The sequence below is a fragment of the Pongo pygmaeus genome, chromosome 4 (genome assembly GCF_028885625.2).
Source record: "Pongo pygmaeus isolate AG05252 chromosome 4, NHGRI_mPonPyg2-v2.0_pri, whole genome shotgun sequence".
Taxonomy (NCBI): Eukaryota; Metazoa; Chordata; class Mammalia; order Primates; family Hominidae; genus Pongo; species Pongo pygmaeus.
Window position 1 is genome coordinate 136933501 of NC_072377.2, and position 15051 is coordinate 136948551.

Below are 15051 nucleotides of genomic sequence, written 5' to 3' on the forward strand. Positions count from 1 at the left end.
ACTCACTGCACATTTGGTAGTTTTTTTTTAAAAAAACTTAACAAATACTTCTACTCATTCATCCTTGAATGAGAGACACAGCCCTCAGGAAAACATCCTTCATGAAGCCCACACCTACTTCTTTCTCTTTTTAGACCAAGCAGACTAATAGCATCTGGGCTTCCTGACAGCTTGGGAACAAAGCATGTAAACTCGCCTACTGTCAGCCTCCACACCACCATGAGATGGATATGGGCTGCCTGGGGTGTGCAGTTGGTGAGGGAAATGCTATACTTGACTATCACTGAGTGCCATGTTCAAATATTCATGTAGTACTCATGATTTGTGTTCAAGCCTCCTTCCGTGGGAAGAACCAGCGGTGGACCTGAAGAGCTCTGCCTTCAAACAGATGATTCACTCAGAACAGGCTGCTGGTGACTGAACCTCAGTGACCGGGTCATCCTTTGACACCCAGCTCTCCAAGGGCACCTTGCTCAGGGAGGCTAAGCTCAGAGCAAAAGTGCCTTTTGGAGTGCTAGCTTCTTTCTACCAACAATGACAGATTTCCATCTGTGCTGCCAAACATGTAAGTTCTTTCCTTAAGGAACACTTATAAAAGATGACTTCCAGGCCGGGTGCAGTGACTCACACTTGTAATCCCAGCACTTTGGGAGGCCGAGGTGGGTGGATCACCTGAGGTCTGGAGTTCACGACCAGCCTGGCCAACATGATGAAAGCCCGTCTCTATTGAAAATACAAAAATTAGCCAGGTGTGGTGGTGGGTGCCTGTAATCCCAGCTACTTGGGAGGCTGAGGTAGGAGAATCACTTGAACCTGGGAGGCAGAGATTGCAGTGAGCCAAGACCACATCGTCACATTCCAGCCTGGGGAACAAGAGCAAAACTCCATCTCAAAAACAAACAAAAAAAAAGACTTCCTTTTCCCAGAAAACTAAGGGCCCCCTACATCAAAATTATTTCCCTTTGGCCGTTCAGGAACAATTGCTCATCTCCTTTCGATTTTTTGACTTTTAACTCCTCCTGAAGGAAGTTAAGGGATGTTTTTTGCTATTGGTAGGTAGTGCTTTTCTAGAGGGAAATAGTTCTAGTATTGAGATCTAAACTGAGAATTGCTGATTATCCATGGAACAAGCTTTTTAAAAACAAGACCAGACCCTAGCTCCCACAGAGGACATGGTTGATAGCTTAGTACCAAAGCACAAGCATTATCTTCTGAGTGGGAAAGCAGATATGGAGCTTCCTTGCCCACCTGTCACCTAAGCCAACATGTGCAGAATTGGAGCCCTCCAAAACTTGGGCCTCTTCCAAGGTTCTCCAAGTCAATGAAGGGCATCATTGTGTCAGCTTGGGTCCTCCTAGAGCAGACACCAAGATGGAATTAAACCTGGAAGAGTTTATTGGGGAAAATGCCTATGAAGAATAAAGAGGAGCAGAAGCAAGAGTAAGTAGAGACAGCCCCACACCATAATGCAGGTCTGACCCCTGTGAAAGAGAAGAGGGAAGGAGGGAGGAGTAGAGAGGAAGAGCCTCAGACTGCAGAGCCATTCTGAGAAAGTGCTGGCCAGGCTGACAGGAAGCCCCAGAGTACAGGTGACCTGTTAGAGGAGTTTCGCCTCTGGCACTCCCTCTTATAGCGTCAAATGCATCTTGTAGCATTTAGGATGGCATTCTATATTTGACTAATTATTTGATTGTTTTATTACCTCACTCAAGTGTGTTTCCCGAGGGCAGAGACCACATTTATTTTTGCTCATCACTGAATCCCCAGCATTAGCAAGGTGGCTGCATTTTGTAGTTGCCACAGAATACTTGTTGAATGAAATATCTAAAAGGGTTATTTTTTTCATTTTTATCTGAATCACACATCAGGTACTTTTTTTTCCTAACCAGTGACTCCTAAGTTAGATGCTGCTTGCACCATGCTTTCATTCCATTTATATTATTCTTCAGCTGTGTTGCGTGATCGTCAGCTGTGCCCCGCCCCCCAACCCTCCATTGCCCGATTCTGTAGTAAAGTCTTTTGGGACTGGCCTTGGACTTGGACTTTTGCTTCTTTTGTGTCTTCATTGACTTATCAGTACAGGCCTGGATAAAGTGCTTGTTGCAGAACTTGCTACTGCACAAACTTTTGTTCCAGGGTTAGATCAGGAAGGGCAGTAAGGAAAACAGAGCTGTCTCTGAAAGGTGGGATAGAAAGCTGTCCTTCAGAAGTTAAATTATAAATCAAGCCAATCAGAGCAAAGATACAAAATGTCTCCATAAGGAAAAATAAGGGCTGCAAGACCTTACTGAGTAATGTTACTCAGTAACGCCTTGCTCTATCTAAAAATGTATCCATCTGAGGAGAGGCAGCCTGGGTACCATAATAAAGAGAGCCTCATCGACACAAACAGATGGCGTCCACCAGGCCCCATCTAGGCAGAAGGGCTGGCCAGGCCAGCAGGGATGAGTGAACAGTACTTCCTATAGGTTTTGACCTGTGTTGTGGAAAGAGACATCCCACATTGCCCAACCCTGATATCATCAAACATTTAAGTCAGACAATTCACTCTTCTGATTCTGATTTTAGGCTCACTAAGCCACCTTCTGACTCCTGGGCTCCAAACTGCATGGCTACAAGAAGAGAATGTACTCATCAGGTGGCCTCAAGTCCAGTGTTCCTGACAGTCTTGCTTCTAACAGGAATGGATAAGCTGCAGGTTTTGGGGTCAGATGGCCTTGATTCAAACCCTGCCACTAACATACATAGTAACTATGTGACCTTGGGATTTCCTTCATCTTTTTTTCTCCCAAATGAAAAATAAATAGATTATAATATACCACATGATAGTAGGGAGAAGTAAATGAGGTAATGCATGTAATGCATTTAGCATAGCACTTCTCTAGCAAATAGTGAATGAAATCAGTAAGTTGTCATTCTGACTTTATGCAACAGTGCTAATCGACTCTGGAACACTGGAAGTCAGATGAGATTTTTGGTCCCACAAAGTCAAGGACCAAACCTGGACCTTGGGAGGTTGCCAAGATGAAAGACTTCAGGCCGGCCTTCACCTCCTGATGCTCTCTGTTCACATGTGTGATGTCTATAAAAGGTAACCAGGATTTGGCTTATCTGCTTACATCTCTTCCTGTCTTTTCCTGATCTTCATCTTCCCAAACATAGTTTTTATGCAGAAGCAGATTTAACTCTGCTATCTTGGCGTAAAGAATTGTCCTATAAGGAGGAAGAGGCTCCAAGGCTTGCCTTTTTTGTTTTGTTTTTCTTTTTCCTTCATACTACAGACTAAAAGTAGCATCTTCGGGACAGAGAAGCAGGCTGTTGTTTTTCTAAGGTCATCATTTGGCCTGCCCCACTTTGCCACCTGCTCTTGAGGGAACTATTGCAAGGACACATAGAAGCCCCTACATCAGTCACAGACCAGGGCCTCCATCTTGCAGGGAATGTGCCCAAATTACAAACAGGTAAACCAAAGTGACTCTGGGCAGATTTAATAGCTCATTTTGGTTTCTTGTTCCAGTTATAACAGATGGCTGTATGTTTGCTCAATGCAAAAACTTTTATGTTTGCTCTGCAACAAACGTACAGACAAGGCAAATTGTGTTGGGAATATGGTGTCTTACCAATGTTTTCTAAAAGAAAGTGAATAAAAATGCTTGCAAAAGTATTTTCAGACCTCAGTGGCCAGCGCTGAACACCGCTGTAGGAATGTCCATCAAACGTTGTGGCCATGCTCCGCTCTAACAAAAACCTGGTTCTGTGGCATAATTGTAGGGGCTAATTGTCAGGCTGAGTTTGAGACACCTTCCAAAAAAAAAATTGCAGGGCTTCCTCAGTCTTTAAACTCCAGATAATATTGTCCAAACTTTGACAACTAACCTGTTATCATGGAGATAGCTCCAAGTTGATGGACCGGCCATTAGAGAATGTCTATCAAGCATCCAGGTAAATAATGACCTGGTTGCTGCCCTCAAGGAACCCACTTAGAGGCTGACAGAAAATTTTAAGTATTTTCTTCCTTCTATTGTTCATTCCTAAAATTCTGGCAGTAGGTATGATTATTATTCCCATTCCACAGGGGAAGTAACTAAGTCTAACTACTTGAATATTTTGCCCCAAATCACTGACAATAAGAGACGGCCAGACACTGAAACTTGGACTCTCTAAATGTTTAGATATTGATGGGCACCGCTTAGACCAGGGAGTCCAAACCATAGGCTTGCTGTTCCAGTTTCTCTTATCGGATGAAGGGACCCCCATTTCCACCGACGTCATTGACTTTTGGGTTCTCCGCTGACCCCAGATGAGATGCCTGGTACCTCATGGTCAAGTCCCCTCCAACGGGGACTCCTCACAGGCTTGGTCCCAGCTGCTCAGGCTGGCATCTGCCTCCTCAGGCCAGAGCCCGAGGCGCCGCCAGCGGTCAGGTCCCGGGCCGGCTGCCAGCCACAGGCCCAAGTAAACGCTGAATGAAGGGCAGATAGAGGAACCTGTCCCGGTCGGCCGAGGCGCCGGGGGCGCCTTTCCACTTGCGGCGGGCCTGCCCAGCCTCCCGCCCAGCCCGGGCCCAGGTCCCGCCGAGGCAGGTGTGCGTGGCGGACTCGCTCTCGAGCACTCGGCGGGCGCAGCTCCACACCGGGCCAGGCCACACGCAGACCCGAGCCCAGGGCCCCTGCCTCTGGCTGCCGGCCCGCGCCCGCCGCGCGCCCCGCGTTCGCTGCGCGCTCGGCCCCGGTCCCGCCTCCCGGAGGTTTTCGCTTTCGCTTTCCTGCCGATGTCGTTGAGGAAAATGAAAGCAGTCGTGGCCAGGACTGGCGCAGCTGCCGTTTCAGGCGAGGGGCGCAGAATGCAGCGGCGGCCAGCCTGGAGCGCGGGCCCTGGGGCCGCGGCCCGCGCCGGGCGAGGTAAGCGCAGCCCCTTCGCAGCCGCCTCGCGGGCTCCTCCTTGCGGACCCGGCGGGCCCGACGCCAGGCGTTTGACCCGGGCAGGGTCGGGGGTTCTGCCGTGGGGGCGGGGAGGGTCTGAGACGCGGCACCCTTGGGTTTCGTGGCTTTGAGCCTCCAGGCCGGGCTGAAAGACCTCGGAGGCCTCAGACAAGCGTGCCAAGGAGCTAGCAGCCCGAGGTCGAGCTGGGACCGTGGCAAGTCCGGCCACCTGAGCATGCCTTTCCCTTTTGTAGAGCACCGACCTCCCTGGGTGTTGGTAAAAATCAAAAGTGGGAGGGTGTACGTAAAATGCCGAGCAGAATGCCTAACCTGAGCTCATAATCTACTCCCTCTGACCTGTCAGACTCATTTTTCCCACTGGGCCCCACCCCATACCTCATGTAGTTTGCGTAAGTTTCCTAGATCTGGTGCACCTGGGGGCACTTGGCGTGCCTTCCAAGTGTTCCCTGACCGAGCAAGCTGGCAGCTCATCTCCCTTGATCACGGGCCTGGAGAGCAACTAGGCCAGGATGTGGCCCCCTTGCCCTGGCCCTGTCCATGTGAAGTCAGGGCCTCACTCTGCTGGGGCCCCCATCCCGGGGCTAGCATAGATGGTCAGGGATAGGTGCACTCACAGACGGAGTCCTTCCCAGACCAGGAAAGTTTCAGTCCACTGCATCTGCCAGCAGAAGCATGAAAGATGCGTGCCACCTTGTCTTTGCCCTTCGTCAATATAGCCAACTCATTCTTGGTATGCAGGAAGGGGGTTCCACCCCAGGGCTGTGGAAACAGCCCTTGCCCTTAGGGCGTTCCCATCCCCTGAGGAGAGAAAATATGTATTCAAGTTACCCATGAGGCAGGTTGTGTAGAACAAGGACAGGTGAGTGAAAGCTAAGAGCTGAGAGTAAAGTGACTAAATCATCAGGCACTTAACTTACATTTAAGTTATGACAGGTTTTGCAGGCCAATACCAAGAATCCCCTTTAACTCAATTTTTGTCTCAATAATAATGAATTCAGCCTAATCACACAGATCTGATCATAAGGCCCATTACTGAAACAAAACTTGAATGATCTCAACTTTGAAAAAACCATCTGAATTTGACCAAAGATGGTCTAAGTTCCTAAGTTTCAAAACATGGGGTCCCCCGCTGCCCTACCCCAGCAGGATGGTGTTGAGTACTGATTGCTTTTAGAAAATGCTGCTGTTGCTGGGCACGGTGGCTCACGCCTGTAATCCCAGCACTTCAGGAGGCCAAGGCGGGCTGATTACCTGAGGTCGGGAGTTTGAGACCAGCCTGACCAACATGGAGAAACCCCGTCTCTACTAAAAATACAAAATTAGCCGGGCATTGTGGCACATGTCTGTAATCCCAGCTACTTGGGAGGCTGAGGCAGGAGAATTGCTTGAACCTGGGAGGCGGAGGTTGCAGTGAGCCAAGATCCTGCCACTGCACTCCAGCCTGTGCGGCAAGAGCTAAACTCCATCTAAAAAAAAAGAAAGAAAAAAAAGAAAATAAAGAAAATGCTGCTGTTTTCATGAGCCAGAAAATTAGATGCACTTCCATTCATATTCCATTGTCATGGACTAGTCTCATGGGTCTCACCTAATTATAAGGTGGCTGGGAAATGTAGCCTGGTGGTGTTCCCAGGAGGAAGAGAAAGAGAGACCGGTGAGCACTAGTAACCTCTTCCACAATCGACTAATGTAGTGAATTACTTTATCATGAGGTATTTGTAATACACTTTTGCATTTGATTAGATAATATTTTATTTAGGAGTTTAACATCCATGTTTATAAGTGAAACTATTCTGTATTTTTCTTTATTTGTACAGTCCATATTCAACATTTCAAAATTAAGTAACCTTAAGTTGGGCAATGTTTTCTCTTTTTTTCTATTTTCTAAAGCAACTCCATTAAGATAGAGATTTTCTGCTCTTTGGAAGTTAGTAGAAGGCACTTGTAAAATCTTCTGGGTCTGAAACTCTACGGGGAAGAGGTTTCAAAATTATCTGAGTCTCTTAAGTGGTTATTCACATTTTTGTGCCAAATTTGGCAATTTTTATTTTCTAGAAATGTATTCATTTCATCTGTATTTTCAAATGTATTATCATGTGTTTATATTATTCCTTTATAAGTTTTTAAATGTCTGTTTTATTTGTCATTTCTTCCTTTTTCTGTAATCTCATTTTTAAAAAATCTTCTGTCAGTTATTCTTGATCAGTCTCACTAGAGGTTTGTCTACTTTCAAATAAATACTTCGGGTTTTGTTAACCACCTTTTTTTTGGTCCTCTATGTCCTCTATTTCACTGATTCTGCCCTTATGTTTATTATTCCATTTTTTCATGTTTCTTTGGTCATATGCTTTTGTAATAGATTCAAACAGTATAGACATTTGTAAAGTCAGACAAGAAAGTCCACTTCAGCCTCTATAGGCAACCACAGATATCATATTGGTGTGTTTTTCTGGACCCTTTCCTATGCTTATACAAATATTTTTCTACAACTTTCTAAACTGAAACTCATAGGTAAACCGCTCTTTATAGGCAACCACAGATATCATATTGGTGTGTTTTTCTGGACCCTTTCCTATGCTTATACAAATATTTTTCTACAACTTTCTAAACTGAAACTCATGGGCCTCTTTCTGTGGTTTATACACACACATACACATACATACACACACATACACATCCATTAAAATGGAATATGTACCATAATTTATCCATTTTCCATTTGTGGGCATTTAGGGTGAAAGTCTTGGTCTTTTAATAATGGAATTTAATTCATTCATATTTATTTTGATCACTGATAAATGTAGTCTTATTTTTGCCACCTTGTTTTGCCATGTATTTATCATGTGTGGTTTTTTTTCCTTGTGACTCTATGGATTCATCAAAGTGTATTTGTCCCCTGTTTCTTCTTTCCTTCTTTTTATTCAGTGAGTTGGAAGTTCTATATCTTACAATAGGCCATCATTTAGTTCTTAAGCTTAGATAAACTTGTATTTTCGTCTCTGGCAAAAATTAATCAGAACCTATAACCTCCTTCCAAACATAATAAATCTTTTTTTTTTATTTTTTGTTTTTGTTTTTGTTTTTGAGACAAAGTCTCACTCTGTCACCCAGGCTGGAGTGCAGTGGTACAGTCTCGGCTCTCTGCAACCTCCACCTCCCAGGTTCAAGCACTTCACCTGTCTCAGCCTCCCAAGTAGCTGGGACTACAGGTGTGCGCCACCACGCCCAGCTAATTTTTGTATTTTTAGCAGAGATGGAGTTTCACCATGTTGATCAGGATGGTCTCAATCTCTTGACCTAGTGATCCACCCACCTCAGCCTCCCAAAGTGCTGGGATTACATAAGGATGTTTTTTCACGTCTCTTTTTCCTCACCTTTTCCCCACAGGCACATATACACATAGGTATCTGCCTGGGAATTATTAAAATAACCTGAACAATTCCAATTGTTATTAATTCTTCTCGCTTCAAAATACAATTTCCTTTTTCTATGTTAGAAATATTAACAATTGCATTAATCTACAATCTAACCTATTTGTGCAATTGCATATTATACCAGGATAGGAAAGTTTAAACATGTATTTCTTTTAGACTTTTCATTGAATTGCTGAAAATTCATAGTGAATCGTATCTTGAGTAATGCTTCTCTGGGTCTCTTATTTCCCAAAAGTATACTTTGGAATCCATGCAATTCTGATCCTTGTTTGACCTTTGCTGGCACAAAGGCATTCTGAAATATTTGCAAATGCTAAAGTCACTTCCTCATCTTTTGCAGAGTTTACTTCAGCTTGGTGAAACCAAGTGCAGTATCAGTTTGTTGTAAGCTTACCACTAACTAAAGGTTCATAAAATAGCCCTGCCCTAGGGTCAGGGACTAGCTAGAGGAGCACGAAAATAGCCTTTGAAGATTCAGCTGCTGGATATTTTACACCAGAAAGCTGAAACGTTTTAACTATTTTAATATTTTGTTTATAGTACTTAATATTTGTGAACGTGAAGTAAAATGGACACTCTCTTAGTAAAACTGTGGTAAAACTAACTTGGATGGTGTTTGGGCTCTGGTTATCAGAAGCTGCTTAAAGTGTCCATACCTTTTATCCCAGTTCTACTTCCAAGAATATGTCCTAAGGCATGTTTTCATATGAGGTTATTTCAGGTGGCTCAGGGTAATTCTAGTTGGGACACATTTGCCACATTGTCTAACAGTGACTCACAGTGAGAAAGTTATTCCCACGCTCAATTCCTTTTCAGTCTTCTGATCAAGGGAAGGAGAAAAACTTTAGCTTGGTGCTAGCATACCTTTAACACCTCTCTAAGCCTCTCTAATCTCCCATTTTATATAAAAGAATGAGCAAAGGGGTAGCAGTATTTTGACTATATTTTAACCAGTGTTTTTTTATTCCAATAAAACATATTATGATTGCCTTCATTTATGGCATATGATGTTGGTTTTCCACTTAAATAAGGTTTGCTTTTTTTTTTTGAGACAGAGTCTTGTCCTGTTGTTGAGGCTAGAGTGCAGTGGCACGATCTTGGCTCACTGCAACTTCTGCTTTATAGGTTCAAGCAATTCTCATGCCTCAGCCTCCTGAGTAGCTGGGACTACAGGCATGCACCACCACACCCGGCTGATTTTTTGTATTTTTAGTACAGATGGGGTTTTGCCATGTTGCCCAGGCTGGTCTTGAACTCCTGAGCTCAGCCAATACGCCTGCCTTGGTCTCCCAAAGTGCTAGGATTACAGGTGTGAGCCACCACACCCAGTCAGGTTTGCTTTTAAAATACATTTGTTTAAGGACAGAAATGAGTTGATTTAAAGAGAAATGTTAAGTACATTACAGATGGTAATTAATTATAGCAAAATAGTAATGGCAATGCATGGATGTAGGAAATAGGACCCTAAGGAAATAATCAGAGCTATAGACATAGATTTATATCTAGGGATATTCCTGTAGATGAGGAGGTTCCTCCCAATGACTTATGTTACCATAAAGTTAGAAACTACTCAGTTGTTCAGCAATTAGGGATTGGTTAAATGATTTTCGTACTTTTGTATGATGGAATACTAGCATTATGAAAAACTATATTTAATACATGGAGGATTATATACTGTTACATAAAACTGGTTATAAAAGTATATACAGTATTGTAATTTTGTTAAAAATGAAGTATGAGTGAGTGTGTGTGTGTGTGTGTGTGTGTGTGTGTGTGTGTGTGTGTGTGCGTGCGTGCGTGCCTGTGCCGAAATCAATGGGGAAAAAAGACTGGAAGAAAATATTTCCAAATGGGCTATCTCTGGATCATTGGACAATAGGAGTTGTTTGTGTTTTCCAATAATAGACATATATCACTTTTGTCACCAGAAAAATATATCTATTTTTAAATTAACATGCTCCTACACTGACAGGACTACCTGGTATTTTGTCATCTGCAGGCATTCCTGGGTCCTTTCATGTTCTTACAGTTCAGTTAGGTCCCTGTGGCCTGCTGCAACATCATGGGGAAATAGTACGGTTAAGACGTCATTGTCATCTCTCAGTACAGTCCAAAGTACTTGGTTTTGGAGTATGCATATTTATATTTTTGGAGTAGAATGGGAGAATGTTTCTAAAATTCTCTCAAATAATTTTTATTGCTTTTTCTTCTTGACAGCTCCATTAAACAGGACCAAATTAGGATCCCATTTTTTAAGTAGGTCTGGATTATTAAGCAAGAATAGAGTAGACGCTGAGTCTCTTAGTTTCTTGTGTAGTCTTTCTTTAATTTCTGCATTTTCTACTGACCATGAAGTTTTTAGATGTTGGATTTAATCATGGTTCTGTATCACCTGTGTTGGAGATATGTATATTTAAATCTGGACACCTCTCTTCCAGAATTACAAAATCTCTGTTCACGGGAAAAAAAAAAAAAGTTCGCTGCAAGGCTTAATGCTTGGCAGAAATAATTGCTACCTTTTGCCTAGTAAAAATTCCCCACGTGTTCTTTCTTAGGGCTTGTTCCTGGAGACTCTTGAACTTTTTTGTGGGAATGGGGTTGGCAGGTTAAGTGAGTAAATGGTGCGTCTGCCTGGGAGTGGTCTACAGCCCTGGTGTGAGCTTCCTCCTTCTGTAAAGGTGCTGGGCTCTAGCCAGGGTGAGCCAGCCAGGGCCTGAGCCTGAAAGAGGCCTGCTGTGGCATTCCAGTAACATCTGCCAGATTGCAGTGAGACCTTTGACTGGCTAGCTCTTCCCCTGCTGGGGTCCTTCAACTCCACCACTCCTCTCCATCCCCATGGCCACCACTGTGGTGCAAGCTCTCACACCTCTTGCCTGGACCACAGCAGTGACCTCTAGCTGGTCCCTGCCTCCCCTTGCCCTTACGTCCAGTCTGGTTTTTCACAGGAGCTAGCATGTCCTATTCTCCTATTGCTGCTGTAACAAATTACCACAAAATCAGTGCCTTAAAACAACACAAATTTACTATTTCAGAAGTCCTGAAATTAAGGCTTTGGCAGGGCTGCGTTCCTTCTGGAGGCTCTAGAGGAGAATCATTTTGTTGCTTTTTCCAGCTTCTAGAGGCCACTGCATTCCCTGGCTCAGGGCCCCTTCCTCCTCTTCGAAGCCAAGTCTTTCTCGTGCCACATCGTTCTGAGGCTCTTCATCTGAAGTCAGATCTCCCCCTGCCTCCCTCTCATAAGGACACTTGTGATTACGTTGGGCCCACCTGGATAATCTCCAGTTCTCAGGACCTTAACTCAATCACATCTGCAGTGTCCCTTTTGCCATATAGGGAAACATACACACAGCCTCCAGGGATTCACACTTAGACATCTTTGGCAGGGCCATTACTCAGCCTACATAGATAATCTTTTAAAAGTACACATCTAAATGCATTACTCCTCTGCCTAAGACCCTTGTGTGGTGCTCCAGTTCTCCAGAGTTAAGGCCCGAACTCCTCTTGTGGCTGCGAGTGTCATGCAAGGGTTGCCTACACTGCTTCTCCAGCTTCACCCTGCCTCCTGTCCCTGCCAACTACCCACGATCCAGCCTGTACACAGGCTGTGCTTTTGACGGGGACACTGCTTGATATGGTTTAGATGCATGTCTCTTCCAAATCTCATGTTGAAATATGATCACCAGCATTGGAGGTGGGGCCTGGTGGGAGGTGTTTGGGTCATGGGGCTGGATCCCTCATGAATGGTTTGGTGCCCTCCCCGAGGTAATGAGTGAGTTCTTACTCTGTTCAGGCGAGAGCTGGTTGTTTAAAGGAGACTTGGCACCTCCTCCCCTTTCTTGCTCCTTCTTGTGCCATGTGACATGCCAGCTCCCCCTTTACCTTTCACCATGATTGTAAGCATCCTGAGGCCTGACCAGAAGCCAAGCAGATGCTGGTGCCATGCTTGTACAGTCTACAGAACTATGAGCCAAACCTGTTTTCTTTTCTTTTTCTTTTTTTGAGACGGAGTCTCGCTCTGTCACCCAGGCTGGAGTGCGGTGGCACGATCTTGGCTCACTGCAACCTCTGCCTCTCCAGTTCAAGCAATTCTCCTGCCTCAGCCTCCCAACTAGCTGGGATTACAGGCGTGCACCACCACACCCAGCTACTTTTTGTGTTTTTAGTAGAGACAGGGTTTTACCATGTTGGCCAGGTTGGTCCCGAACTCCTGACCTCAGATGATCCACCCGCCTCAGCCTCCCAAAGTGCTGGGATTACAGGTGTGAGCCACTGCACCCCACCTTAAACCTCTTTTCTTTATAAATTACCCAGCCTCAGATATTCCTTTATAGCAATGCAAATTAACACATTGCTCCTCCCCACACTCCATCTCAGGCCTCCCCTTAGACAAGGTCAGGCCTCCTTGAGATTCTCTCACAAGAACTACATGCAATTCTGCTATCACACCTATCACAGATTAACATCTTTGCATTTATTTAGGTGATTATTTGACTAATAATAAATGTTCCTCTTATGTAAGTATTCCATACAGGCAGAAACCATGTCTATTTCTTACCCACAATTTCATCCTTGGCATAGTGCCTGGCATGCAGCTGTGGGCAAGAAATGACAGGGTTAGTAAGTCCTTGGAAATAAGTGGATAAATGAATGGGTATTAACAGCATTGTCGTCGTGCTCTATCTCTTTTTTCCCTGCTTTTTCTTCTGCATGGCATTTGTCTCCTTTTCTATTGTTGCCTCCCTGCACTGGAACAGAAGCTTTGTGAGAGCAGGGACTTTGTCTTGTGTGTTTGCTCCTCTCTTCCCAGGTCCTAGAGCAGTGTCTTGTCCATAACAAACACTCAATGAATATTTAGGGAATGAATGTCTGCAAGATGCTGAGAATCTCTCACAGAGTTTTCATATGTGACCCCTCTTTGAAATTGGGTATTATCAAGTTATTCATTTTAATGATTCAACCTAATTCAGTAATCAGGCAAATTGGCAGAGACCTAAAATATTTACCCATTGTTGTGAGGATGAAATAAGTAAACAAGTGTAAGTTATTTAGAGCAGTGTCTGGTAACCACAGCCCTGTGTAAGAGTTTGCTGCTGTTGTTAAGAAATGCTTGACTTCTTGATATCTTAGAGTTTTTGCTGACTCTGCTGCCTGTGTTGGGATCCCAAGCAGAAACTGTTTGTGGCCCAGCAGGTGTTGGCACTGGGTGAGTGCTCCTGGCTCTTGTCCCACGATGGGGATCCAGGTCTTCCAGCTGCCTGAGGATATAGGAGGGGCTTCAGGCGGATGATTGGGGCTGTTGCTTACGTTTTTTCCTTATTTGGCCTGCAGGTGGCAGCACACCCTGGCCCCCCACCCCGCCGGCAGTCCTGAGGATGGCCAGCAGAGAAACAAGAAAATGGACTCCCTGGCTGCTGGAGAGTTGAATGCCAGCCACCAGCCATGGGTGAGTGGAGAGCCTGACCGGAGTTTTTCTCTTATTTGTTCTGCATTATTTGTGTTTCGGTATATGAATTGGTGTAAATCACATGTGTTCGATTTTGAGGCCATTTGTTGATTTTTGCGGTTTATTTACAAAAACAACAAACAATAGCAGTGAAACCAGAATTATTCCTGGAATGTTTCAGAGAGTATGAGGGACAAGGGCGCATCCTCTGCATTGTAAGTGTGACTTCCCTTCCCTTCTGCATCTTGGGACTGTCCCCTTTGCCATCCAGGTAGAAGGTATCCACCCAGAATAGTTCAACAAGTGTGTGGCAAGCTGGGAGTGTGAGGTGTTCTTTGCGGGGACCCTGCAGTCCTTCTTCCAGTCACTCCCAGGGTGGACTATTCTGCACTGTCATGCCTGGCCCCTCAGAACGCAGGGTTTCCGTCTGCCTGCACAGGCCTTGCAGCCCTTTGGTGGACTTCTCCTGCTGACCCTCCCCTCTTCTCACCCCTATTAATTTCACAGCTCTATCTTATTTATTCCAAGATCCTATTTGTGCTGCATTCTGAGCACTTGAATGAGGATTGTTTATTTTCTATTTTGATCACATTTGTTAGCTTTGTGCTTAGAATAAAATAATTTCAGTTTCATAAATGAGAATAAGCCCTTATGTCAAGGGCCACTACATCACTTCTTGGCATTCCAGTGAGGGGTCTAGTGAAGAGCTTCCCTGAATTTCAGTACCTTTCAAGGCCTCTCTTGAAAGAATGTGGAATTAATTTGGGTGGAGGCTTGTGCACGGACTTTTTTCTGAGTGTATTTGGCCAGTGGGCCAGTGGGGAAGCAGAGTCATGGACAGAGAGAGGAATGAGGCAGAAGAAGAAGCTGGAGCTGCAGGATGCCATTTGCTGTTTGTACGGCTTCCCATGGCCCACTGTAGTGGCCACAGGGCACTGCCAGGAATCCTTCATGTGGCTGTTGCTTGCTGTTGGGGAACACGATTCAAAGCTGTGTAGCTCCATGTCCAGTTCCACTCTGCATCTCATTCACAAAGCTCTAGTGTTGGGCTGCTGGGTTTTGGTGAAAGCAGGTGCTATGAAGAATATACTGAAGAACAAATCAGTCCCTAAGGGACTTCGATAGACGCAGTCCTAAAAACATTTCCGGGCTGGTTTCTTTTTTTTAAACACCAGTTAACCGTTTTCAGTTTAACTGTGTTTTCCTTCCTGAAACCTTTAAGTGAGACTAATGG

The 15051-nt window shown here is 44.7% G+C and overlaps 1 protein-coding gene across 1 annotated transcript in view; it reads left to right on the forward strand.

Annotated features, from left to right (window-relative positions):
* Window positions 1-1405: 1405 nt before the first annotated feature.
* LOC129036371 (sterile alpha motif domain-containing protein 1-like) overlaps window positions 1406-15051 on the forward strand; it is a 68547-nt gene continuing 54901 nt past the window's right edge. The window contains exons 1-3 of the mRNA XM_054487374.2: window positions 1406-1440; window positions 4473-4901; window positions 13703-13817. Of these exons, the coding sequence (XP_054343349.2) occupies window positions 1406-1440; window positions 4473-4901; window positions 13703-13817 (579 nt within the window). The remainder of the gene's footprint in view (window positions 1441-4472; window positions 4902-13702; window positions 13818-15051) is intronic.